We start from the raw sequence: 27,721 nt of genomic DNA on the forward strand, positions 1-27,721 counted from the left end.
AAAAAAAAAAAAGAATGAAATCTTGCTGTTTGCTATGTGGAGCAAGGGAGTATAATGCTAAGTGAAATAAGACAAAGACAAATACTGTGTGATTTCGCTTATATGTCGAATTTAAGAAACCAAGAAAAAATGACAAAAAAACAGACTCTTAACTATAGAGAACAAACTGGTGGATATGAGGGAGGTGGGTGAGGGGATGAAGGAAGTAAGTGATGGCAACTAGGAGTACACTTACTGCGATGAGTGCTGAGTAAGGTCTGAGTAAGGTAGAGAATTGCCGAATCACTACATTGCACACCTGAAATAAATTGAACACTGTGCACTAATTATTCTGGAATTTTTTAAAAATTTATTTAAAAAAAAAAGATGCATGAGACTTAAGGCTCTGGAATGTTGGTAAGCTGTTCCCACCAGCCTCTCTTCTGTTGTTTAGTTCCTGCTTGAAAATACTCTTTTCCTGAGTGCTCTCACCTAATGTTTCTATGGAATGGAGAAAGATATTACAACAGTGAGAATCAAGGGACTCAAGGGACAGAGAAAATATACTATCACAAGCCCACACTCAGAATGAATGATAAGCTGTTCTTAGTTTTGGTAACAAGAAGCCATGCTATAACATTAGCAACACAGAAAAGACTGAGGATCCTATAGTTCTGACTTCTCTATCTATCAAATATCAAATCTATCAAATCTGAATATCTATCAAATCTGTGAGGGTGTTGGAAGGACAGTGTGATTTTAGAAATAAATTATATATATAAGATGTAAATTATATATATAAGATGTAAATTATATATATACACACACTTAAAAAAAAACAAAACTCAGTGGGCCGCTTCAAACAAAGGGAAAACCAGGATATTCTGCGAATATTTAGAATATTGAAGACCAGACATTTGAGCCAAAACAATGTTGGCCTACAAAATTTTCTTTCTTTCATTGTCTGCCAGGAGAGTTACATAAGCCCTTCTTCGGTACCACCCAAAGCCTTGAGTAAAAGGAACGCACACAAATAATGGAAAGACAAAGGCTCCAAGTGGAAATTCAATTGTATTTATTTTTCTTATACAGAATCAGAGAAGTAAAAACCAGTACCAAACTCCAGGTAAAATGGTTTGATAGGATTGATTTGGCTGCATACCTTCTGTAGGCAGAGCTTTCTAAATTACAAATAAACACACATATGTCATATTACAAAACATAGAAGTAAATTTTTTAAAAAGTTAAAGTATGAGCACATAAATGATGTAGTGTATTAGGGAAACAGTCTCTGTCAATCACCCATTTTCCCAATCAAATTAGTCCACAATTTCTTTTTTTTTTAAACAGCTTATTTTTTTTTCATAAAAGTTGTACTTTCAGAAGTTACTTTCTAATTATGTCATAAGAACACAACTTAATTATAGCAACACTTCTCTCGCCTTCTACAGAGAGCTTTTCCACAACACCGGGGTCAACGGCACCCCCACCCCCCACACAAAATATCTTACTCTGTCTTCCGTGCTCCCACATGCTGTACAATCAGTGAAAGAAATGGCATCTTACATTCTAAATATGCTGGTGAAACACTAACAATTTACTTGGACTTAGTAGAATTGCCAACACGTTTTGACAATGTATTTACTTCAAGAAAATGTGTTCTATCAGGATATCGATGCCTTGGGAATTAGTTTTCCATTTCAATTTTTAATATGTCTTTCCCGTGGCAAAGTTATTGGATGAAATGCTGAAATTTACTGAGTTAGGGCTGAAAAGATGGGATATCCTGGCAGTTCTTTTATGATGAGAAATATAAATAGCACCTTATCATGAATTCTGCAGGGGTCTTAACACTTACAATAATAGAAAAAACCCTTTAAAAGTTGTTCTTATGTTTAGATTTCTAGCTTTAGTGTTCTTTAACAAAGGCCATATTTTATGGCCTTAAAAACAACAAAAAAATTACATCTGGCTTTGTCCATTAGTAAACACGTAGTAATGGTTCATATTTCATTCTGGAAAAATATTTGTTACATTCGTTAATGTATGTTCCAGCTAATTTCACTAAAAAAAATTCTTCTAGTGTCTTCTAATGCCACAAGCTTACTAGGAGATTACTTCTAAAAATTGATAACACAAATCACCGATGTTTTAACTACTTTAAAAAAGAGGGGTATCTGTTTCTTTTACACGTAATAACCTGAAAAGGAGTCTATAAAAATATTTTTAAAAAATACAGTAACACTGCTCAGTTCTGTTAGGTCCCTTGTTTTTTGTTTTTTGTTTTTCTTAGAAAGAATGTACAACTCTTTTTGCAATTATTGCTCACAAAAGAGAAAAAGAGATAGTGCTCCCTTCAATTTAGTAGCAAACACAAACATCTACCCTGCTCTCTCTGAGCGCTTAGAGAGAGGAAAGGAATCTGAACATAAACCATGGGTCTTTCAGGAAAAAGAAATCACTTCATTGTGTTGGAAGCAACAGCAGGCCCATGCTCTTGTCCACAGACACGCTCAGCATCAGCCCGGACAGGGCCACACAGCCCTGACCCTCCTACTCCCCCATAAAGTGCACCAAAGCCCTTTCTTCTACAACAGAGTCTTCTGGTATAAAAGCTGTAGTAGAAAATTGTTGCTTTGTTCTTTTGGGCACCTCTCCTAGCATCCTGCTCATCTAGCTTTTGGGGTACTCTGACTTGTCAGTTTCCACTTCCCCAACTTGTCCTTCCACTATCTCCCGTGACTTCAATACTTCATCTCTGCCCTTCTCACTTGCCTTCTTTCCAACCAGATAGAATGTATGCTGCCTGTCTCTATTCTGATAGATGGAAAATGATCTTATTTAAGATCCCCAACAGATAAGCCCCCTTGGGAATTGAAGGTTCCTCTCAGAGACCTGAATTATTAATGTCTTTCAAAAAAAGGTATTAAATTCATAGATTATAAATAATGTCAGTTCAAAATATTCAACAATTGAGGACTTCATGGTAATGTAGGCAGAGCACATGCCGGGTGAACCTGATGCTCTCTCTCAGTCCTTAAAAGCTTAAAAAAAAAAAAAAAATGTTTTTGGTTACATAAGAGGTATTGAGTACATATTTCATGCCTTTTTATACCAACTGTAGCAAACAGGGTTAGGATAATATACTGAGGAATCCATTTGACTGAATTCAGAAACACAAGTCTCCACCATATACCCTTCAGAGGGTTTTGCTGTTTTGTTTTTTTTTTTAACACCGTCAGTCAGAGATCTGCTTCATCCTTCAAACAGTTTCATAGATAAGATTCTTTTAAGCACTTGAGATCTGGAAAGCAAAACTGATTAAGGCTTCAGCATTTAAAAAGCAACAGTTTCTCTGCTGTGTGTGCTGTCAGGTTGAAAGCTAGGTCGCCCTGATGTTTTCAGAACGGTTGCAAAAGACAAAAAAATAGTCGCTGCTGATTTATCAAAAACACTTGGCTGCCCTTTGTCATCAGCTACAAAATTATAGTGCTTTATAAAATAAACATCAAATTCTAAGCTGCAATTAAAAAAAATCCAACTTGTAATTTAAAAAAAAAAAAGGGTTTTGTTTAATAAATGCTCGTAATTAGTACCAAACTGGTCTCTTTCATAAGATCTGTAGGGTAGGAACTGTGACTCACGGTCCCTGCTCCTCTCCTGCTGGAAGGACGAGTTGTCTAGACGCTACGCAGTAAAGTCATGATGAAGGACCAACTACAAGAGGACCTCATGTGCCTTTGCAGATACAGAGTAAAAAGAACCATCAGAACCAGCATGGATTCAAAACTACATTGTATTCCATACAGCAGACATGTACTATCCATACAATGATTTTTAAAGCTCGAGTTAAGTGTTTTTTTTTTTTTTAAAGCATTCGGTACTACTGTCATCAACACAGTTTTTGAAACCATCAATCAGCTCTAATTTTGTGTACATTTCCTGGACCGAGCCCGCCTGTCACAAGTTACTGCCTGTGGTCAGTTTTTTTTATGGTTTATAATCAATCTGATGCATAAATTTCAACTAACACCCATCAAGCTTATGGGGCGGCAGAGAGAAAAAGAGAGAAGCAATTCTCCGTCCTCAGCTCTGCAGAAGAACGACGCAGAGCCCCTCACGGGAATGCAGGCCTGCGGAAACTGAAAGGAGAACATTTAACTATTTAACTTAAGTTACTGTTAACCAAATCCAGGCAATGATGAAACTGGCCGCATGGAAAGGAAGGAGCAGGGGTCATGGAGTACACCTGCAGACTGACTCTGCTCCACTGCTTTTTGCCAAGAGGCCCAGGAAATGTCAGGTCACAGCTGCATCCAAGTTACAACGGTAGCGATTACAGCCAGGTTAGAAAGGGCTCGCTTTTGTTCAGCGCAGACTCCACATCATTGAAGAGGGGGATCAGATCTTCAGATTCCAAAGTTCCTAGGTCCACATTCGTTCCTGGGAGACAATCGAGAAAATCAGGGAAGCGGGTCTGCTGAGGATTGATGTTCATGGCTGTCTGTCCTGCGTTGTCCCCTAGAACAGAACAGAAGGTGGCCATTGTCATTCCGTTTGTTAAGCTCTTGAGAAGTTAACCCAACGCTCACCTCCATGGCCACCAGGCTTCCATGTAAATGGAAGATTCTATTGCTGCCCGTCTAAAATAGTTCAGTTCTCTGAAAAATTTCAGCTACCATGGTCCCGAAACTGAGTTGGTGGTGCTCACTCGTAGGAGAGGCGGAGATGCTGGATGAACCTTTCTTTGTCCTGGGTAGACAGAGCCCAGATAAGGGCCCACAATGGATAAGCCCAGGAGACAGCAAAGAAGCACAGGAAGGCTGCGATCTGCGCCTTCCCGTGACAGCTGCATGAAGAGCTATTTTGTCAAAGAGAGTCCCTCCCTGTAAAAATGCCTTATCACCCAGTTATACTCTAAGGATTTCATTGTGAAGTTTAGATCTACCCAGGTCCTCCCTCTTCTTATGCTCAAAGATAGTAGTGAGGAGTTTCCTTTAACCTTGTTACTAAAAAGCTGTCTTCAAGGGAGCCTGGGTGGCTCAGTTGTTGGGCATCTGCCTTCAACCGGGGTCATGATCCCGGGGGTCCTGGGATTGAGCCCCGCATCGGGCTCCCTGCTCAGCAAGAAGCCTGCTTCTCCCTCTCCCACCCACTCTGCTTGTGTTCCCTGTCTCTCTGTGTCAAATACATAAATTAAATCTTTAACAACAACAACAACAACAAAAACCTGTCTTCATTGATGGCTCTTGGGATCATTTTCGAAATAGTTTATAAAGGGAATTCTGCAGATCATTCCCCAACACACACACACACACACACCTGGCACCCCACAACTATCTACTTTTCTTACAATGCGTACGAGTCACAATGCACGTGAGCATTGAAGGTTCAAAGAAGTTTTGCTGTAAAGAGATCTGTTTTCTTTTGTTGAGGCCACTATTACCTCAACCCATTTAATCATTCAATCCTATTCTGGCAGTACCTATATCCTAATGGAACTGGAGTCTACAGAACACAGCTGAGAACACACTGTTCCAGGAAAATGAGACGTCTGGGATAGGACATGAAGAACACATGTTCTTTATGAACAATAGTGGACGAGAAAACAAACTGACCTTTGTGCCCGTGGACTGGGCTCTTTAGCCGTGTGACCTTAGACACACGTAACTTGTCTGACCTTCAGTGTATCCATCGAAATTGGGATTATAGGTACCTTCTTCACACACTGGAGCGAATTACCATATAATGTCTGCCACACATACAATAAATGTTGATTGTGCTAAGAGAAAGAAAAACCTAGGAACTCGTCCTTGATTACAGAGTACCAGAATAACTGATTAATTCAAATAGCCCTGATCAATTTTCTGAAGGTTTAAAATATACTTCAGAGGGAGCCTGGGTGGCTCAGTTGGTTGAGCAACTGCCTTCAGCTCAGGTCATGATCCTAGAGTCCCGGGATCCAGTCCCACATCTGGCTCCCTGCTCCGTAGGGGGTCTGTTCCTCCCTCTCACCTTCCCCCTCTCGTGTTTGCTCTCTCTCACATCAATAAATAAAATCTTAAAAATATATATACACCTCAGAGACAGAAGCATTGGTAACTAAGGCCAGCTTCCACCCTAGAATCATTTCTAAAAAGCTTGTTAAATTAGCTTTTGTGTTTTAGAAATACAGTAGCCTTCCTGAAATTGTGCACAGAAATATCATTATTCTGAGCAAAACTGAGAAAATTCACTTTAACCAAATGCATTTTCCAAGGAGAAAAATTACAACTTTCCAAGTGATGAGGGAAACATAATCAAACTTGCATTTTGGTGATAGCAAACCTTAATGGCTCTTCTGTAACCCATATAAATCAGTGACTCTTGGCAATATTTTAGAGGATTTTCATTGCAAAAGGCAGTAATTTGGGAAAATTGTATCAAGTTCGACATGACCTCAACATCAAATCTGACAAGTTCGATGTGATCAAAACATCGAATTTGATGTTGTAGGAAACAGCATCAAAACAGAACAGGAAATCCCAAATAACTTTTACTACCCACTAGAATGTAACAGACAGAAATGAGGCTGAATGAAAGTATCTGCCCAGGAAACCTATCCAATCTAAAGTGCTGGGTGTCTTTTTTTCCTCATCTCTAGTTAGCACCATTCATCTCTACTGATCTCTACTAATAACTCAAGGACATTATTATTTTTTTTTTTTTTTAGCTAAACAAAATCTATTTTAAAGAATTTCTTTTATCCTTTCTCCTCAGACATGGAAAGCATGAGGAGGCTAGTTCTAAGATTCTTTGTTTAGGTTAACAATCTTAAAATACCTCTCTTTGGATCAACTTTGTAATCACATAGTGATCTTTTCGGCCTTTAACAGTTTTATCCATTAAAAAGTAGGAGAGAGAAAAACCAGACAATTCTTAAAAGAGTATGATTATTGCAGAATATTCTGGAAGAGTGGTTGATTTCCCCACCTTTGTCCTGTTATTCCCTTTACTGTATTCCACACCACATCCAGCTGTTGTTTCTATGTGTGATTTGCAAAGGGAGTGTGCTTGGCTGGCTTGTTTCCATTCAGCATGTGGTCAGTGAATCTCTCAGACCTTTTCTAGCCACACTGGAGCTGTGCCCACCCCCAGCTTTTCCTCATCTTATTGCTGTACTACTTTTCTTTCCTTAGGAAGGTTCATGCCTACTTCCTAGAAAGAACTTCACAGACAGGACCCTAGACTCCATGAGCTGACACTCACTTAACCAGGTTAACTTGGAAGCCTAGCATTCATCAAGTTCAATTTGTCCATTACTTCAGCCTCTCAGAAGAGGGGCAAGAGAACTTTGGGCCAAGCTATGTGATCTCATAACTCCCCACAACCCCAGAAGTAAGCATGTTACTCCCACTTATAGGTGAGAAATCCAAGGCTTTGGCACGTTCTAGCACTTTCCCAAAGTCACTACCAAGATGGTGAAACAGAGATTCAATTTAGGCTGCCTGTCTACAAAGACTATGTTCTTTCCAGAATACCACTTAATTCCACACTTTGGCTTCAAAATAGTCCCACTTTGAAGCCATTTTTAAAAGTCATAGCTATGCCTGGGTGGCTCATTCGATTAAGTGTCTGCCTTCAGCTCAGGTCATGAACCCTGCGTCCTGGGATCAAATCCCACATCAGGCTTCGTGCTCAGTGGGGAGCCTGCTTCTACCTCTCCCTCTGCTGCTCCCCCTTCTTGTGCTCTGTCAAATAAATAAAATCTTAAAAAAAAAAAAAAAGCCACAGAACAGAATCCATTTTTTTTTCGCTAATGGTCAGACTTAGATTTAGATCTCCCGAATTTTTTTTAATTTAACTTTTGTTTTTTATCTTTACTGGCTTCCCAGTGTTTAAAAGATGGAAGCAAACAATCCTTAAATATAGGAAGGAGCTACTTCATAAGGCTGTTCCAAAGAGGACAAAATAAATCTCACACCAAAAAAGAGAGAGAGAGAGATGAAGAAGGTGAGGGAGGCTGAAGGGAGGGAGAAAACTGAAGTAATAAATCAACGAATAACAAAACAAACGCTTCAGACTATTCCCGGGTGACTCCTCACAAGACAGTCTGTGCTAGCCTCTAAACATAAGGATGACGACCTGCAGAGAGACCCCAAGGCAGCTGCTCCGACCGACGGCACTCCTAAGACGCCCGGCTGACTTTGACTCTGGTCTGACCAGTGGTCTGGCTTCAGAGACTATGACACAGATGACAGTCTTCTAAGAACATGGAATAACGAACACAGGCACTGTGGACAAGGGCAATGTGGAAAGGACTTCTTTCTTTTTTTTAAAGAAAAGATATTGATTCTTCTCTTTAATTGCTGAAGGAAGACATCGTTACTGTGTTGGGACCTGGGAGATGACAATTTAGAATCTTCTGAGTGGCTTAACTTTCCAAATGGCCCTGCCAATTGCTTCCCAAATGCAGCTAGTAACATGAGAAAAATGGCATGTGGGAAGCACTATAAACCAGTCCCATTTCTCAAGAGGAAAAGTGGCCCATACATTACAACTGAAGGGAGAACAACAAAAATATTCCACTGTGGAAGAACGGCAGAGCAGACAGCGGCATTAATCCAACTGTGAGCAAGGGCTGTAGGAAGCAGGGCAAAGGAAAGAAAGAGAGAGAGAGAAGGAAGGAAGGGTGGGGAAAGAAAGAATTTAAAATCCTGTGCCTGTACGCAAAACCGTATTTTGTATAAACAAAGGAGAAAGGACTAGAATTTAATAATAGTGCCTGAGGCTTGGGCGGCTTTTCAGCTGTCCTTTCTGTTATTGTTGAGATAAAGTGTTTCTGGTTGGACTTAGAAGGGAGATGACCGATGACCATGACCGATGACCATGACCGAAGGGACGATACAAAAAGGCAAACACACGGCAAGGACTTGCAGGCTCTGCTCCCACCTGTGTCCATCTCGTCCACGTTGCTGAGGAAGTCCTCCGGAGTCGTCGGGACACTGTAGCAGCCTAACCCCAGGCCACTGTCAGTGCTCTGCTCCCTCGAATGGTAGGGCCCTCTGGGGAGCAAAGCATGGGGAGACTTCAGTGCGAGCCCACACCAAGAATTCCCAAATCAAAAGAGTCATGAAACCCCTAACCTAGTCTACTTCTGTCACGCTGCCCAACTTTCCAGGGAATGGAGGGAGGCCGAATTTGCACCTCCCTTTAATTTTCTGACATGCACACCGATGTCAGCGAAAAGAAAAGACTAGGCAAATAAAATCGGCCAGTCATAGTAAATGGATGCTGATTTCCTTTTTATCTCAAAATAATAATTTGAACACTGTGCTGCATATAGACTATGATACCATTTATGTAAATTTTTAAAAAAGAAAACAGTGTTGAATATTGCTTATGAATGCACACATTAACAAGCAATTGGAAATTTAAAAAGATGTGTGATGGACACACACCACACACCAATTTCTGAACAGTGGCTCCCACCAGGGAGGGAAAAGAACAGATATCAGTGGTGGGGATGGTGTAATACTTGAAAATGGTATAATACTTTAAAAAAATGGCATAATACTTTAAAAAACAAGTAAGATCTAGGGATCTAGGTGTTGGATACCTGGATAAATCTTATGTTATTCTTTATATTTTTCTGTGTATTTGTAATACTTCTAAATAAACAATTTAAAAATTCCCTTTCTTCATTATTTCAGTTACTGCTTGTTTTTAACCTCTCTTTCTGTTTTTACTAACTTCCATAATCGTATTTGTTTGTTTGCTACAAGCCTCTGAAAGGGCAGAAAAGACACAGGAAGCACATAACTGTCCTTTATTTGTGTTTAAAAAGCTACAATTAAGGTCTGACTACTTCTACTCATGAACATATTTCTGGCTAAATTATCTTTTCCTTCTTGCTCATATGTTTCATATTTTAAAAACATTGTCTCTTTGTGTTAATTACATTTTTTACGGTAAAACCATTTAAGACCCACAGAGAAGATGTGAAAAGAGTACAGAGTCCCTGTGCACAATTCACCCAGCTTCCCGAAGGACACCTTACACAACCGTAGCACAATTACCAACACCAGGAAATGGACAGCTTCCCTTGATCCCCACCCCAACCTCCCAGCTCCCCACCTTTCCCCAACATAAACAAAGACCCATTATACTCTAAACCATGTAATAAATAAAGCAAAAATAAGTCAGTCACTCCAAAATGTTAACTTACCCATTGAGGAAAGGATCAGAGCTATTATTAGTGATGGATCTCATGTCTGGGGTCATGGTTGGCGGGTTGACAGCAGCCTGAACGGTGGCCAGAGTCTCGGCTTCCATGGGGAGCTGTCTACAGAGGGCAGCTTCCTACAGAAATATGACAGAGGGAGAGGCAAGTTATTCACTCATTGTCACAAGGATCGGAGCAAAGTATATTTCACATGAAAGCTTTTCACCAAACACAAAGCACTTCATGTGTGTTCCTAATCAGTCAAAATCATCAGGAAATCATTACTGTTCTTTCTCTGGAGAAAGCCTCCCAGGCATAAGTCACTTTCTGACATTCACCAAGTTAATGAGAAACTCAGCTAGTATCTATCTCAGGACACTTAAGTGGGGACTGTCCCACCCATCCAAGTGTTTAAATACCCCAGTCACGTAAAGGTGTCAAGACACCTTCTCAAAGACAAAGCTATTTTTATCCCAGGTGCTCAGACCAAATCTAAATCAATCAAAGCAGTTGAACTCCTTTGGCATAGCAAGTACATTCGGGTCTTTGCCACTAACAGGCCCAAAAAGTTGGGGAGTTACAGAGTCAGGCTCTCCATCAAATCATAGCTGGCAGTTCTGTGTCAACAGCCGGGAGAACAAAACAACCAGTGAACAAGTTTGTCAGTCCATCGGTTTTTCTATTTGACCAGTCATCTAGCTGACCTGATTCAAATGGCTGAAGAATGGGGAACCATGCAGAGCCAGTCCAAATCCCACTAACAACAAACTGATAGCATATGGATTTCATTAGCGAAAATTAGAACACTAGAATTATTTTGTTTTGGCTGGCATGACTTTGCCAGAGAGGCAATCCAAAAGGTTATGAATCTGACTGCAATCACTTTCTCTAGGTAAAACCTCTAGGGAGTCTCTCCCATTTTGACAAACGGGAGCAGACATCAAATTCCTTTCAAATTTGCTGCTCTTTCCAAAGAAGAATACTTTTATACGTTTAGACTTGCATCCAAAACCAAAGTTAGGCCCTTCCTATATTTATGCCTATCAGTTTCCCACTTTCCATCCTGAAGTCATTGGTCTTCCCATCCCTCAAACCCCAAAACCATGGCTACAACGGCAAACAGAATATTTAGGCCATTTAAATTACGGTATCTCTCTTAGATCTCTTCCAGCCCTAACATGCTATGATTTTAGAGAGTAACTGCTGTCTAGACAGGTCTAGTGAAGTCATCGACAATAAAAACTTTCGGTTACTAGAGTTCATTGTACTGTTATAAGCAGTTATGGTAGCATGACTCTTACAAAACGTGAGACACCTGATTGATATGAAACTGTATTGTTAATTAATATTTAAATAAACATCCTGTCTAGGAAGGGCTTCTGGCTCACTTATCTTCATCCAGGTTGCAAATAACCAAAATACCTAACGAATTTTCTTCAGTTACCCATAAAAAGCAAAAAACACCAACAACAAAGGGATATAAGGGATATTTTCTGACAGATGTTTTTATATGGCAGGCAGTGTGCATTAGAAACCTTATTCTCCAACCAAAGCTCACCTGAAGGCCTCAAACAGAAGAACCATAGGGACGGAACCAGTGGGAGAAGCCTAAAGTCCACCAAGCACACTCACACAACCAAACCACGGTCTGAAAACATCTAGTCAATGATATAATTTCTAGTTCTTTATAAACTGTAACTGTACAGATCCTTTGGGCAATAACCTTCATAACATAAAAAAAACAACTTCAACTATCACAATTCATTTTACAACCATTCTAAATAAATGTGGGGTTTACCCCTAAACAGATGCTCTCTTTTGGTTGTTTCCTTTATTTTTTAAAAATTTATTTAAATTCAATTAATTAACATATGGTACATTATTAGTTTCAGAGGTAGAGGTCTGTAATTCATCAGTCTTATATAATACCCAGTGCTCATTACATCAGTCCCCTCCCCAATGTTCATCACCCAGTTACCCCATCCCTCTACCCCCTCCCCCCATCAACTCTGTTTGTTTCCTATGATTAAGAGTCTCTTATGGTTTATCTCCCTCTCTGATCTTGTCTTGTCTTATTCTTCCCTCCTTCCCCCTACACTCCCCTAAACAGATGCTCTTTTAAACATCAAGTTGAAGATATTGCTGCATTTCCTTATATCTGACAAAATTTTCTCACCATTAAGTCTTAAGAATACTAGTTGAATTTCTAATATTCAGGTAGTCTGAATTTAAATATAGTAAGAATTATTTCTGGAACTTCACTGTATAAAATATATAAATGTATATATATACACACACACATAATATATATTAATTTTTTGTCATTTATAGTAACATGTAAGAAAAATGTTAAAAATTATAAGAAAAAATATCAGAACCTAGCTATAAAATATATAGTTCTAAACTTTCCTTTTCATTTAAATTACTCCTGGCATATTTCAAAGAGATACAACACGTATTTTTTTTAAAGATTTTATTTATTTATTTGACAGAGAGAGATACAGAGAGAAAACACAAGCAGGGGGGAGCAGGAGAGGGAGGAGGCTTCCTGTCAAGCAGGGAGCCCTATGTGGGCCTTGATCCCAGGACTCTGGGATCATGACCTGAGCCGAAGGCATCCACTTGACGACTGAGCCACCCAGGCACCCAATACAACATATATTTTTAAGAGAAAGCTTGTGTGTGGTTAAATATATAAATAAAATTCAAAAGGCTAGAATAACCGAAGTTGAAAGACCCTATACCAGACTGGAGAAAATGTTCCACTGTGCCATCTCGCAATTCACATCTGTTCCTGCTACTGCTACTTTAAAGATAACTGAAGTTCCATTCCTCAGCATCATTATTTCCCCAACTATTCTAAAGGCTCCATGTCATCAAAGAAGCAATCCTAGGTTCTGCCTGTAGGGGGCTCACATTATCATGTTCCACCTTTTAACAACTAACAAACAAGATACAGAGGGTGTTGAATGTACCTGAATAATAACGTTGAAATATAAATCAGACTAGTGTGAGCTAGGAAGTTATCATAGGGGGTAACACTCTCTTTAAGATTATCCTTGGGCTACAAGTCATTCCACACAGCCGCCAACATGAAGATCATGTTGGTTCCCTGGCGACAGTCATCTGGATGGTGGCCCACAAAGCCCTATGTGACAGCCCTGTCCACTTCCCCTCCTTTGTCTCTGATACGCTCCCCTCACTCACCCCCTTCTCTCTGCTTTTCCCACTGCCAGCATCTGAGCAAGTGTTCTCTCTGCTTGGAACATACCCCTCCGGATCTTCCCAAAGTTCATACCTCATTTAATGTCTGCATCCTACAAATGCTATCTCTTCAGAAATTGCATTAAATTTTCTTCACAGCAACGTAAGTATTTTTGTCTTTCCCATTAGAATGTTAGAAAATTCCACAAAGCAAGAAATCATCTTTGTCATGTTCACAACTAAATCCTCACTGCCTATAACAATCTAGGTATACAGTAGGTACTCAACAAATATTTGCTCAATGAATAAATGAGAAATATTACTGGAATTCAAATGGGGATATTTTAAATGGTGATTAGTAATAAAAGGAAAAATACACTAAGAACATTCAATTCTCATCTTCAGCCACAAATACAATTAAAATAACAGCCTACGAATACATCTCAACTAGCCAGGCACAAACTGCATCCTTGTGTGATGATCCCACTCCTTTCTTCCCTGCTCCTAAGACAGAAGAGAAGCAGAAGAGCACAGTGGTCAGAATCAGGGATTCTGGGACCAGATGCTTGGATGTGAACCCTGACTCTGCCATCTCCCAGTCAATTAAACTCTCTGTTCCTCTTTTTTTTTTTTTAAGATTTTCTTTCTTTTTTTTTTTTGGAGAGAGAGTGATGGAGAGAGAAAGCACAAGTTGGGGGGGGGGGTGGAGTTGTTATAGGGGAGAGGGAAAAGCAGACTCCCTGATGACCAGGGAGCCCAACACGGGGCTTGATCCCGCGACCCTGGGATCATGACCTGAGCAGAAGGCAGACTTTCCACCAACTGAGCCATCCAGGCACTGCCTCTCTTCCTTATTTATGAAGTGGGGAAAATGACAGCATCTACCCAACACGATCATTTAATAAATGTGAACTAACTAATACTAACTAACTAATACTAATACTAATACTATTAACTAATACTATTATCATCTCATGTTCTGTATTCTAATCCCAGAAAACAAAAGCAAAACCACGACCAAACCATCTCCGAAGTCACACTATCGGGCGGAACTGATCCATACTGAGTGGTCGGACATTTCTTCCTGATGAACTTTCACCTTGGAAAGATTAAATCCAAGTGTGAAATTCATCACAATGAGTCAGCAAAGAAAACAATTTTCTTTCTTTTCTAAGTAAGGACAGGTCTGTAAGCCTTTTTTGTATATAACATAAAATTAGTTTTCAATATACATGGAGAACAGTGAGACGTTTCACTTCACTTAATTATATTTCATAATGTAATAGTTCCATATTTATAAGTACTTTTTTTTTTTGAATGAAAATACTTTCCTATTTCTGCTCATGAAGGAGAAGAAGAGCGGCACAAAACCCAAAGTTTGGAAATAAAAGGACTAACATCACTAACACGTCTGAATCCCAACAAGGGAGGATTTTTTCAAAAATAACAACTAAATTTAGGTATGAAATTAAAGCCCAGCCTCAGGATGATTTTGGCTACCACATGCCATCTGCTGCCACACGCCTGACTTTGGTTTGACCAAGCAGCAGCCGTCAGGACTGATGAAGGTAAAACAGCTAAACCACAGACAGAAGATGGTGGGACTGGACTCAGCAAATGGATGTGGAAACAGAGGCTCAGTCAGCCAAGGCTGGTCTAGGACTAGACTCTGGCCTCCGACTCAGAGTGGGTATGGCAGCTGCTCTAATCATTGCTGGGGCCTCAGCTCCCCCAAGTCTATGCAGAGCAAATGCTAAGCTGGAGGCACATCTGAGCCCCTGGGTCTGACTCTCACCTCCCACTTCCACTCTAGTCCAGTAGGTCTAACCACAGATGCCGTCCCAAGATTCCGCCCATCCAGTCCTCCCACAAGCCTTCAGTTTCCCAGATTCCTCCTACTTTGGGTCCCTCATCATCTAGCCATATCCCATCCCCCTTTAGAAGTTCTGTTGCACGGTTTCCAGAATGCCTTCCCTGACCACCAGAACCTCAGCAAGCAGCCAGCTTCCCCTTTCCCGGCTCTGGACTCCTCAATAACAGTGTCCCACTGGGGTAGGATACCCCACATCTCACAATCCACTCCTCCTCTGGCCCCAAAGCAGCTCTTCTTACCAACTTCAAGCTTTCTCTTAGTGCCATCACCACTGGTACAAAAATCCAAGTCCACTGACTCCCAGCCCCCATAACAGCTCATTCATTTGTATATGTATTTATTAAAAAAAAAATACTATAGAAACTACCAGGTACCAGGAACTCTTCTCAGCAGCAGGGACAGAGCAATGAATAGACAGTGCCCTACCTCATGGAGCATTCTAGAAAGGGAGACAGATGTGGACAAGGACCAAGCCTTGTGGGTCTTATCTCCTGGATATGTCCATGCTCCAAACCTCTGTTCCATTTCAAGCAGCAGATCAGCACTGCTTCTCTAGCTATTCCAACAGACCTGTCTACCTACCTCCTGTCAACCTCCACAGGCAAGGCTGCATCCAGGTCTCCGTTCTACACTTTGCAAAGGAGAAAAATCAGGCTGGAAGGGATCCTGGTGTCATGTCTTACGAAGAAGCAGGAAACTGTTTAAACAGAAAAGACACCTGAGGGGTATACCTTGGCTCTCAAACTATTTATGGATTATCACATGGAAGAAGGAAGATAGATTCCTTCTGCCGAGGATCTGAGACAGATCTGATGAAGGGCTTTCTAGTTAATAGTCCTGCTGAGGGGTGGAACTGGCTCTCTCAATTCTCTGGGCTGCTGGCCACTGGAATTCTCAAGCAGCTGTGGAACGTTAAATGCTCCTAGACATGTCCAGAGCTTGGCAGAAGAGGAAAAGCTTCCCTGAATCGGAAAGACTGGGGTTCAAATCCCAGCTCAGTTACTCCCTATCTATAACATCTTGAGCTAAATTCTTAACCTTCCTTGACAGCTTATTTATCCGGAAAAAATAAGTAAATAAATAAAAATAGAAAACCAACAACAGAGAGAGACAAAGCGCACTTGTAAAACTCACCTTCCTGGGCTGTTGTAAAGATTTAAAGGCATATTTATAAAGAACCTGGTCCAGAGAGGCAGGCAACAGAAGGAATTACTGATAGTGTTGTATGTTTTAGGAGGCAGAGATATTAGCTAAAGCATGCATATCATTTACTATGTGGGAAGCACCGTTCGAAGCACTTGAGTATTTCATCCTCACAATAACCCAACCGTCTCCATTTTACAGACAAGGCAACTGAAGCACAGGAAGTCAAGCGAACTTCTTCCCAAGATCTGGCCCCCCAGTGTTCTCCTAGCCTCCATACTGACTGACGGTGTGGCAGAGAGAGAAAAACCAAGGGCTGAGGTCAGAAGATCTCCAATTCTCGGCTCTTTCTCCTGCTGGCCGTGGGACTTGGGCAAGTTATCTCCTTTCTCTGAGCCTTTTTTCCCAGCTATCAAATGAAAATACCGGCCCTCTTCCTTCAGACAGTAGGGAGGGGGACTGGGTAACACAGCCTGTTTAGCTGTCCCAGACACAGTTTCCCCTGCCCAGCTGGGAAAAAGACTGACTTGGACATATTCTATGGTCCTTTTAAATGTATATGGGTGGAATTAGTGTCCTGGGAACTCACAACACATCAAGCACAGTTTTAAGTTCAGATTTTAAAGACCGGTTTCAGAAAGATCTGGAAAGCTGCCCCCAGTAACCCCACCCCTCCTGTCCCCTGCCACAACTATATTTTTTTTCTCTATCCAAGCTGAGGGTGGAAAGACCGTTGCAAAATGAGGGCTTAAGAATCTCTTTTGGAGTTTGTGGTTGTCCATCTAAGTCTCTGGAACGAGTAATTATATGTCAGTTAGAAAACAAAACAAAACAGAACAGAACAAAAACCAAACCCCTTTCCTAGCAGCTGTGGAACGGGGTGGGATGTAAAATATCCAGAGGGATGTGAAAGACAAATGCTGATTTGTAAGTTGAAGATGTCCCTGGGAGCAAACCTCAAACCCCCATTCCTTCCAGCTCCCCACTCGCCTGCAGTTTGCCTGTGGAATAAATCAACAGAGGAGGTGAGAAAGCAAACAGCAGTTGAAAGCATCCTGCAGCCCAGGCTGTCCTCGGCTGGGGGAGCCCCCACAGCCGGCAGCTCTTGCCCTCGCTGGAATGTGCTTCAGAGAAAACACGATGACAATCACCCTTCTGAGGGTGCTCTAATGATGGAAGCCTGTGTGGCCAGGGGTTCCACAAAACTAGAGGACTGGACTGTTTTAATTATAAAGGGTGCGGTGAGTAGAAACAAATGAAAAAAATCAAATAAAGACAACATTTTGAAATCCTAACATTAAAATAGTTATTCTGGTGCAGCAACGTTGCTGTCTCTGCCAAAACCCTCAGGGACTTCAGAACGCTGAATTATTTACCTTCTTAAAGGAAAAAAAAAATTCCCAATGTATATTTCTCTTTAACTCTGTGCCAAGAGATTCTAGAAATTCACGGTCACATTTCCTGGAGCCTCCCTTTTTCAAATACCTCATCATCCATGCTCAGCGGCCAGACCACTGGTATGGAAGAAGAGTCAAAACTCTAACCCTGTGGAGGAAGACATTTGTTGAGGCCATAATGTTATCCCTGGCCTGTTTGCTGCTCTTTCAATTCAGGATGTATACCACAACCCCCTGTTTTTCTAGAATCTGTACCCCTTAGAATCACGTTAAGGAAAACTTCACAGTTTAGATATTCTCTCTTCACTTCAGAAAAAAAAAAAATAGCTGAATGGCTTTTGAAATGGTCTGTTTCTTCATACCTTGGTGAGCTTATGGAGATCAGAAATATGAAGCTACTTTTCCATTGTGCAGATGTGGTCACCTTTATTTGAAAAATGTGTTCAATTTACATTTTAAAAAAGGGTCCTTGTAAAAAAGACTCGAATTGATGTTATTCCTCAACAGTATCGGAGCACCAGGACATTTTAGAAAATGGATTATTTCTGGGACTTGACGGAAGCTGGAGCTAAAGCTCACTGGAGAGGACGGCCCAAGTTTGTCCACTCCCTGCTGTGCATTTAGGACCTGGAGCATTTGCTGAGCAAATCAGTGAATGAACCTAACGAGCCAGGCTACCACAGATGGAGTCCCATACTGGTTGGACGACATGACTTCTGATGTCCCAGTCATCCCTGCAACCGGGTTCTATGAAATGCTTTTCTACAAGTTAAATTATAGTGACTGAAGGAAAGACTCTTCATGAAATAGCCACCACCATTGATGCTTCATGGTCTGCTATAACACCACACTTTCTAAACTCTCAAAATAGCTATTCTTCACATGACAAAACCCAGACTCCAGATTCTTTCCCCCAGGGCAGCGCTGCTCCCAGCCGGGTGTGTCCCTCCCCGGCCCACGGTCAGGAATGGCTGCTCGAGGCCAGCCAGCTGGCCAGCCGGACCCGTAGTGGCTGTCAGGCCTAATAGAAATCTGTGAGACCTGCCAGAAGAATTCCGAGGCCTCCCGCCCAAACCCTCTGTCCTCGTCCCCGTTGCCCTGGCAACTAGAGGCCAGGCTTAGTCAGCAGTTTTGTTTGACAAGCTGCATTCTCCTATCCACGGAGCCCCAATTAAAGGACGGACCCAGGCTAAAAGCAGGGCTGAATTTGTCTAAGAATAATAATGGTTTCTCAACAAGGCAGGCCCTGAGAAGGGGCAAGGGGGAGCTAAGGCTTCTCCACTTACGAATTCCAGGTCCTGGGGACTGACAGGAAGTCCTTGGGGTTAAAATCTTCAAGGCAGAAGGCCCCCCCAGCTTCCTAATTAAATGAGTAATACACATGAAAAGAAATACTCTGCTCAGATAAAGCCAGGACTCTGTTTTCATGTCAAGGAATTGTTCTTTTAGATGAGTAAATAGTGACTGAGAAGCCTGTTTCTCAATTCCTTACCAGTTACCAAAACTTTCCATTTCATTGGGTAAAGTTGCAAACATGCCCTTTATGATACTGAGCAAATACTGTGTTGATTTCCAAGCTGTAACAGCAGAATATTCTACACTCATTGTGGGCCTGTGTGGTTCATGGTAATTAAAAAAAAATAATGTCCAGCCTGTTGTAGGAACAATCCCAGGCAGCTTACAATAGATCCAACCAAAGTCACAGCACAACTTCCATGGCTCATATAGAATAATACACAATGTCCCAGTATTATTAAGAAGAAGAGATAATAAAAAATAAATAAAGAAAGAAAGAAAGAAGAAGAGATAATAGGGGCGCCTGGGTGGCTCAGTGGGTTAAAGCCCCTGCCTTCGGCTCAGGTCATGATCCCAGCATCCTGGAATCGAGCAAGCCCCACATCGGTCTCTCTGCTCAGCGGGGAGCCTGCTTCCCCCTCTCTCTCTGCCTGCCTCTCTGCCTACTTGTGATCTCTATCAAATAAATAAATAAAATTTTAAAAAAAAAGAAGAAGAAGAGATAATAAAACAGAAGTTTGGTATGCTACCAATTTTGTTTTAAAAACAAAGCATACGCACAAATACATACAAAGACTGGAGAGAAATCACCAACATCTTCACAGCCACTCTCTTTAGGTAAGGCTATGTATGAGTGGTTACTTTGTTCTTGGTTTTGACTATTTTAAACACTGTTTTACAATGAATGTATGTTTTGTCTTTCTTGTGTGATAATTTTACTTTCTTATTATTTTAGCTGGTATACAGTAAAATCCACTCTTTGTGGTGTATGTTTCTTTCTCTCTCTCTTTTTTTTTTTAAGATTTTATTTATTTATTTGACAGAGAGAGATCACAAGTAGGCAGACATGCAGGCAGAGAGAGAGGAGGAAGCAGGCTCCCTGCTGAGCAGAGAGCCCAATGTGGGGCTCGATCCCAGGACCCTGGGATCATGACCTGAGCCGAAGGCAGAGGCTTTAATCCACTGAGCCACCCAGGTGCCCTTGTGGTGTACATTTCTGAGTTTTGAAAAATCCATGGGTTGTGAAACAGCTACCCCAATCAAGGTACAGAACAGTGCCACTATCCCCCAAATCCCCTAGTGCTACCCCTTTGTAGGCAGCCCCTCCCAACACCCAACACTGGCACCCACTTACTTATTCTCTGTTCCTATAGTTTTGCCTTTTTTCAGAATGTCATAGAAATGGAATCATAAAGACCTGGCTTCTTTCACTTACCAAATGCTTCTTTTGTCTCAATCAGAAAACAAAAACAAAAACAAAACAAACAAAAAAAACAACTAAAACCCTACGCCATTATATTTTTATAAATTAAAAACTTTATATTTCCAGGGAACCTGGATGGCTCAGTTGGTTAAGCATCTTCCTTAGACTCAGGTCATGATCCCAGGGTCGTGGGATCAAGCCCCATGGTTGGGCTCCCTGCTCGGAGTCTGCTTCTCCCTCTCCCTTTGCCCCTCTCCCTGTTGTGCTCTCACTCTTTCTTCCTGTCAAATGAATAAAAACTTGTAAAAATAACATAAAATAAAACAAAGCCACTCTTTAAAAAAAAAACTTTGTCTAATTAAAAAGAAAAAATGGGGGCACCTGGGTGGCTCAGTGGGTAAAGCCTCTGCCTTCCACTCAGGTTGTGATTTCAGGGTCCTGGGATGGAGCCCCGCATCAGGTTCTCTGCTAGGTGGGGAGCCTGCTTCCTCCCCTCCCCTCTCTCTGCCTGCCTCTCGGCCTACTTGTGATCTCTGTCTGTCAAATAAATAAATAAAATCTTTAAAAAAAACAAAACAAAACAAAACAAAAAAAAAACTACGAAGATACCAGAAGGTACACCTTCAACTGAGATGGTTGCCTTTTCTCGAACTGCCATTTCTCTTACGAACTTGAAGCTGCCTCTCCATGTTTGGGAAATTTCACAAGGATAATAAAACTCTCATTATCATGGACAACCGAGAATGTCTCTCAAAAATTTACTTTCCACAATGTCTGCGATGGATGCCTGTGGAAAGCAGTGAAACACTTTCCTAAGACGACTGTGTATTGCAAGACTTGGCCAGGATTCCCCTGAGCTTGGAGCACCTGCCGCAACCCGAGATAACTCATCAGTTATTGGACATAAGAAATTCAACTTGGCTACACCAGCCAATGCTAAGTTGTAGGGACCATTTTTAATGGAACTCTCCTACTTCAGAAGATTCCTAATCAAGGGAGATAGCAAAAACTTCACTGACCCTTTGATTTTAATGCTGTGGACTGTTAACAACCTGTTGGCCTGAGGAGCCACTGAAGAGAAATAAAGAAGTACCTTCTGCTCGCTTCACAGAACTCTGCCCTGTGGCAGGAATGAAAGCCAAAGATGGAAGGAGGAAGGAGTTCGAATTTACCCTTCTGGCCACACATTTGGATTAGCTGTAATCATTTTGATTTGCATTAGTTGTAATCACTTTAATTTCATCATTTTGCCTGTCTGGTAAGATACAAGTTATCCGAAGGTGGCCAAGTCCCATTTATCTTTTTGTTTTATTTTTCACCACAGAAACACTGGTTGGATAAAGGAATGAGGAGATGGAGAAAAGAATGAAAAAAGTCATTTTCCATCCTGAAATATCGAAGGTTCACCTCATATCTGTAATCAAACTTTCTTTACAACCATTTCTTGATATTCTACATGAATTTCCATGATTTCCATGGAATGATTTCCATGGCCACGAGTTAACATGTGAGCCCCTAGCATTACGTAGCCCACGTGGGCTCACCCAATACTGAGGCGGTTCTTTCTCCACAGTGCACCACCATCAGATAACACGCCTGGAGGGACGATGGTATGGAGGAAGGAAAAAGAGGATGGAGGGATGAAACCAAGTATTTGCACAGTATTTAATTTGTAAGGAGCTTTCACATTTATTATATATCTAAGGATGATAACAATTTTCAGAATGGTGATGCTTTCCCAAGAATTAGGGAATAAGTTCATCTTAACTCATTAAATTTTGCCAACCTCCCTTCCCACTACGGAGACAGAAATAGGATGGGGCTTCTCTTCTAGAAATTCTCTCTTGATGGAACTGCAGGTAGATCAAGGCTGGGCAAGGCAGGGACCCTGAGAAGAAAGCCTGCACAGCTAGGGCCCCCCTGTAAGAGGAGAGCCATGCTCCTTACAGAATGCCCAGTGAGCTAAGGAGGTTAAGGCACTTGTTGCCCATGGAGGGCATGGGAATGGGACAGGATGAAGAAATAAAGTCTATAGATAATCTTTAGACCTCCTCATGGGGTGCCAGGATGGCTCAGTCAGTTGACCATCTGACTCCTGATTTCAGCTCAGGTCATGATCTCAGGGTGGTGGAATCAAGCCCCCTTTATGCTGTGCTCAGAGGGGAGTCTGCTTCTCTCCCTCTCTCCCTCTGCCCCTCCCCCCTAGTTCACGCACACAACATAAGCATGCTCTCTGTCTCTCTCAAAATAAATAAATCTTATTTTTAAAAATTTTTTTAAAGTTTTTATTATTTGAGCAGTGTAAATAGTGAAGCAGAAAATCACCAGGGGGGGAAAAAGGAAGTAAAAAACCACCAAGACGATAGACGTAATCCACACCTGAACAACCAGGCATCTTGGCAAACACCCCAGAAAAGTATCAGAGAATGCTGCAACACTATTTACCATCTGGCCTTAAATGGTATCTTTGACACTGAGGAGCAGGCTGCTTCTGGATGGGAAGAAAAAACTCTGGACATTTCCCTCCGCTGTCCCATACAGCAGCATTGCCCAGTATGATGCAGCAAAATGCGCTAAGTTCCACAGCCTCTAGGGATCAGCGTTTAATGAACTTGGTTGGCATTTCTGTAATATGAACCATCAATACTACATCCTGGTTCAAAGGCACCTATGGTTGGAATAAAGGAAACGATGTGGGGCACTTTCCCCCAGCCCTTTGCAGAAATACTTTCTGTAGGAAAGAAGGCAGTGGGACAAAAGAAAGACAAAGTGGCAGAAACTGAGAAACAAATCATTCTTTGCAGAACAGTCTGTAGATTTGTGCAAAAAAAAAAAAAAAGCATTAAGTTCATTTAAATATAAAACTAAGAGAAAAGTTAAAAAAAAAGCATTAAGTTCGTTTAAATATAAAACTAAGAGAAAAGTTACAAATGCTACTATGATACTGTTACCCTTACTCTATATCATGAAACAGAGAAAATATTACAAATGCAATTATTATCGTAAGACAAAAAGTAATAATGTAATTATTTCCTGTTAAGAAACATGATCCTGTGTATCTAAAAACAGTATAAACAACTGTTACCCTGAAATAACCATGAACGTTTAGACATAAATCCTCAGGGGAAAAAGGCACAACTGTAGTTGTATTATAAAGCTGTATTCCTCAAATTCAGGGTAGTTCCACTGAACAACAAAGCACAATTTATATTCATTGTCAGAGCCAAGGTCTAGGGGATTATTTTAGTTTGCCATGTTTTGTATTGATACTTTATATCCTAGAATTTATCTGATGAGAAATATATTATTCTTTTATGGAAATCAATGTGTATTTTTAAAAGTATCAGATGTGACTAAAAGAAAAGGCAGCACTGACTGTGACACTCCCAGGCTCTTCCAAGAAAGCCCCCTGAAAGAGTTAGAAGTACTTATTTCCTTAAACTAGTGAAAGGAAGCTACTTGTGTATCTTGCTTTGTGTGAGTCATAAAGCAAAGTCTCAAGAATTAGAACAATAAGCTGAAGCTTTCCTCCCTAAAAAGTAGCCAGCAAAACTGGTAAGACCTAAAAACATGGTTTACATTAGTTTAGCAACACAGAAGAAATAATTTTGTTCTTGCACAGACCAAACCACGGAGGGAGGCAGAAAACTGTGGGTTCCTTCAGGGATTGTTTTATTCATGTTTTGAAGTGCTGCATCAGCTATGACCCACAGAGGACACAGGGCAACGTTCTGTCCACTGACTGAATGAATGCATTGTGGGCGGTATGGCACAAAGGTACCCGATCAATACCCGCTCTCTCAGAGCCCGTATACAAACATTTACCTTTCTCATTCTCTTTCAATTTTTCCCAGCTCTTTTTCATGCTCCATGGCGGACCAAAGATGGTTGCAAATTCTTAGTCATTTTGTCCATGGAACATCCTTTCTGCTCTCTGCTTTAATCTAGGGCAAATTTGATATTTCTTTGATTGAGAGCATATGGGAGAAGTGACTCTGTGACAGTTTCCAGAACCAGATCCTAAGACACTGGCAGCTTCTACTTCTTGTTTCTTGGAACATTCTCTCTGGGAGACCCAAGCTGCTATGCAATATGTCCCACCAGTGAGACTGCTGTGCTAGCAAGAGATGCCAAATACAGACGTCCCAGGTTTCCGTCCCAACCAAGCCTAGTCTTCCAGCAATCCTTATCATGATGCCACATACTTGAGTGAAGCCATCTTGAACCCTCCAGACCAACCCACCCACCAGCTGAACACTACTGAAAGTGGTCTCCATCAACACCATGGAAGCCAGAAGAATGAGCCGGCTAAGCTTCGCCCAAATTCCTGACCCAGAAAATTGTATGATATAATAAAATAGGCTAATGTTTTAAGCCACTGCATTTTGGGATAATGTTACACAGCAACAGATCACTGCAATAGAGTCTTCTTCCTCCTCTTCTAAAGATCAGCAGTAGAACCCAAAGGCAACCATGTTAACACAGCTGGTCCTCGTACTCGTACGTCTGGCTCTGAAGACAAGGCAGGTAGATATTGGGAGAAAAACCTGGATTCTACTCATATGGTCTGGAGTAGGCTTTGGACCTTTAATGCTTCTAGAGAAAGATTTACCCTGATGACCCGCAGCTACCTACCCCTGTAGGGTCATGGAGCCTCCAGTAGGCACCACAGAAGGTCATACCTGCCTCATGAGCTCCTCTTGGCGCATTCTGATCCTCTCTCTCTCCATCTGGATCCTCTGAAGTCGGAGCTTCTGCTGCTGCTGCTGCTGAGTGGTCAGAGCATTGGGCATATTCATGAGCCCTGCTGGTGGGTTCTGAGGAGGGTGGTTCTGCTGGCTCAGGGGAGTGGGTGCCATCTGCTGCTGGTGCTGGTGATTCATCACTATGGGAGGGAAGACCAAGCAAATTAATGAACAGGTCCTACAACACCTTATCAGAAAGAGAACATCAGAATGCTCTGTGCTTTGGAGTATAGATTCCTGAGATTCCTGCCAAAGTACTTTCCTGTTAATCATTACTGTTTAAGTAATTATTACCTTAATTCAATTCATGGAGGCTCAGACACTAGCGCCACTCCTGATTCATCTAGTCTTGGCATTTGGTGCCCTGTTAAAAATTATTTCACACTTTCCCTGTGTCTAGAGCACATTTTAAAGCCTTTAAGAACATAGTGGTCAAAGCGAATTTCACAAAAGGTTACCACAACAGATGATGTAATTTCAGCAGGACATCTGGGTGTGTGTGCACTTTCTAGACAACCTGCGTGTTCATGTCAGAGCTAAGGAGGGCGTGAGATTATAGATATACAATGGTGCACAATAATATCTAGGACAGGGGTGACTGGCAAGCAAGATGTAAAACACAGTACCTAGACCAGGGATCTACACAGAAGCAGGACTCCACTGACGCTTTGTTAAAAAAAGGGTACCTCAAAGGAGCATGAGCTAAGCTCAGAAACAAATACCTGATTGAGGAAAAGATGTTATATATAGTTTTTACAAAGGAAAAAAATGAGTGCAGAAGAAATTACATAAAAATGATTCTCATGGGAGCACCTGGGTGGCTCAGTCGATTAAGTGACTGCCTTCAGCTCAGGTCATGATCGCAGGATCCTGGGACTGAGGGTCACATCAGGCGCCCTGCTAAGTGGGGAGTCTACTTCTCACTCTTCCCCACCCCCTGCCCATGTGTCCACATGTGCACTCTATCTCCCTCTTTCAAATAAATAAAATCTTTAAAAAAATGATAATCATGGGTTGCCTAGCTGGCGCAGTCAGTTAAGTGTCCGACTCTTAGTTTTAGCTCAGGTTTTGATCTCAGGGTCCGGAGATCATGTCCCACATGGGACTCCACACTCAGCACAGAGTCTTCTTAACACTCTCTCCCCCTCTATCCCTCCCTCCTGCGTGTGCTCTCTCTCTCTCAAATAAATAAATCTTTTAAAAAATGATAATCACAATTTGTGATTGAATAAAGGCATTCTAGAAGTCTTTAAAACTTTTTAAGGATTTTCTACTTATCTGCACTTACCAACACCTTAAATTTTGCATGCAGTACTTAAACTTGAGGAAAGAATTTTAAAATCCTTTAATAAATTCTATAATTGGCATACACACACACACACACACACACACACACACACACACATTTTTTTAAAGTGCTAGTTTTCCTTAAACAGTTTACCAGTCAAATTTGCTTAACTTCTGCCTAGGCCATATTCTATAATAAAGAAAACCACACTTTTCTGTCTATTTGCTCTTACATGAAGGCCCAAAACAAGATATAGTTTTATATACTCCATTTCTGAGGAAAAACTCTCAATTTTTGCTATGTTTGGTACCACTGTCTATTTTTTTTTTTTTTGAAGATTTTATTTATCCATTCATGAGAGACAGAGAAATAGAGGTAGAGGGAGAAGCAGGCTCCCCGCCAAGCAGGGAGTTCAATGCAGGGCTCGATCCCAGGAACCTGAGATCATGACCTGAGCTGAAGCCAGTCACTTAACCGACTGAGCCACCCAGGCATCCTGTATCACCGTCTCTAAAAAAAGAAAATCACTGGCATACTTTATTTCAAGTCTAAAAGTTAAATATTTTACATCTTTCATTTGGAAGACATAGGTATCATATGGAAACATGTTTTAGAACAACTAAGAATTTCCTTAAATGAATTTTAAAGTAGCCTAATCATCTACGTACTAAATGTGTATGTAGATCGCCGCCCCCCACCCACACGCACACACTCAAAAGGGACACAAACACAAAGGATTTTCTGTGGACTAACTGGTTCCCTTGAGGAACGATTAATTCCACGGCAGGAAGTTCCTCCGGATGGGGGTAGAGGTAGGATAAAAACATTCTTTTTTAAAAAATTTATTTATAACTCCCTCAAATCTTTACCGCACTTCCTGTGTGCCAGCCACTGGGCTTGTCGTTGGATAAATAGCTCCTGCCCTCACAGGAATTAGCAGGCTGTTGGAAAGAATGTGTGAAGAAATGAGGTGAATTTATTTGTGGGGCTGTGGAATGCCAGAATGTTAGGCTTTGTCAGGATTCTTAGAAATGATGCGTCCATCCTTTTATTTTACGGGAGGGAGACGGCAACCTGAGAGAGGTGAAGGGGTGTGCTCTGGTTGGCAGCAGGTAGAGCCACCCAAGCCAGAGTGGAGGCCGCCACGCATCCTGTCCTCCGGCTCTTTC

The 27,721-nt window shown here is 41.4% G+C and overlaps 1 protein-coding gene across 2 annotated transcripts in view; it reads right to left on the minus strand.

Annotated features, from left to right (window-relative positions):
- Positions 1-1,031: 1,031 nt before the first annotated feature.
- WWTR1 (WW domain containing transcription regulator 1) overlaps positions 1,032-27,721 on the minus strand; it is a 135,477-nt gene continuing 108,787 nt past the window's right edge. For both annotated transcript variants that reach the window (XM_047727592.1, XM_047727602.1), the window contains exons 4-7: positions 25,202-25,404; positions 10,187-10,320; positions 8,911-9,023; positions 1,032-4,500 (exon numbers count right to left, since the gene is read on the minus strand). In XM_047727592.1, coding sequence (XP_047583548.1) covers positions 4,316-4,500; positions 8,911-9,023; positions 10,187-10,320; positions 25,202-25,404 — 635 coding nt within the window. In that variant the 3' untranslated portion in view covers positions 1,032-4,315. The remainder of the gene's footprint in view (positions 4,501-8,910; positions 9,024-10,186; positions 10,321-25,201; positions 25,405-27,721) is intronic.

The sequence above is a fragment of the Lutra lutra genome, chromosome 1 (assembly GCF_902655055.1).
Source record: "Lutra lutra chromosome 1, mLutLut1.2, whole genome shotgun sequence".
Classification (NCBI taxonomy): Eukaryota; Metazoa; Chordata; class Mammalia; order Carnivora; family Mustelidae; genus Lutra; species Lutra lutra.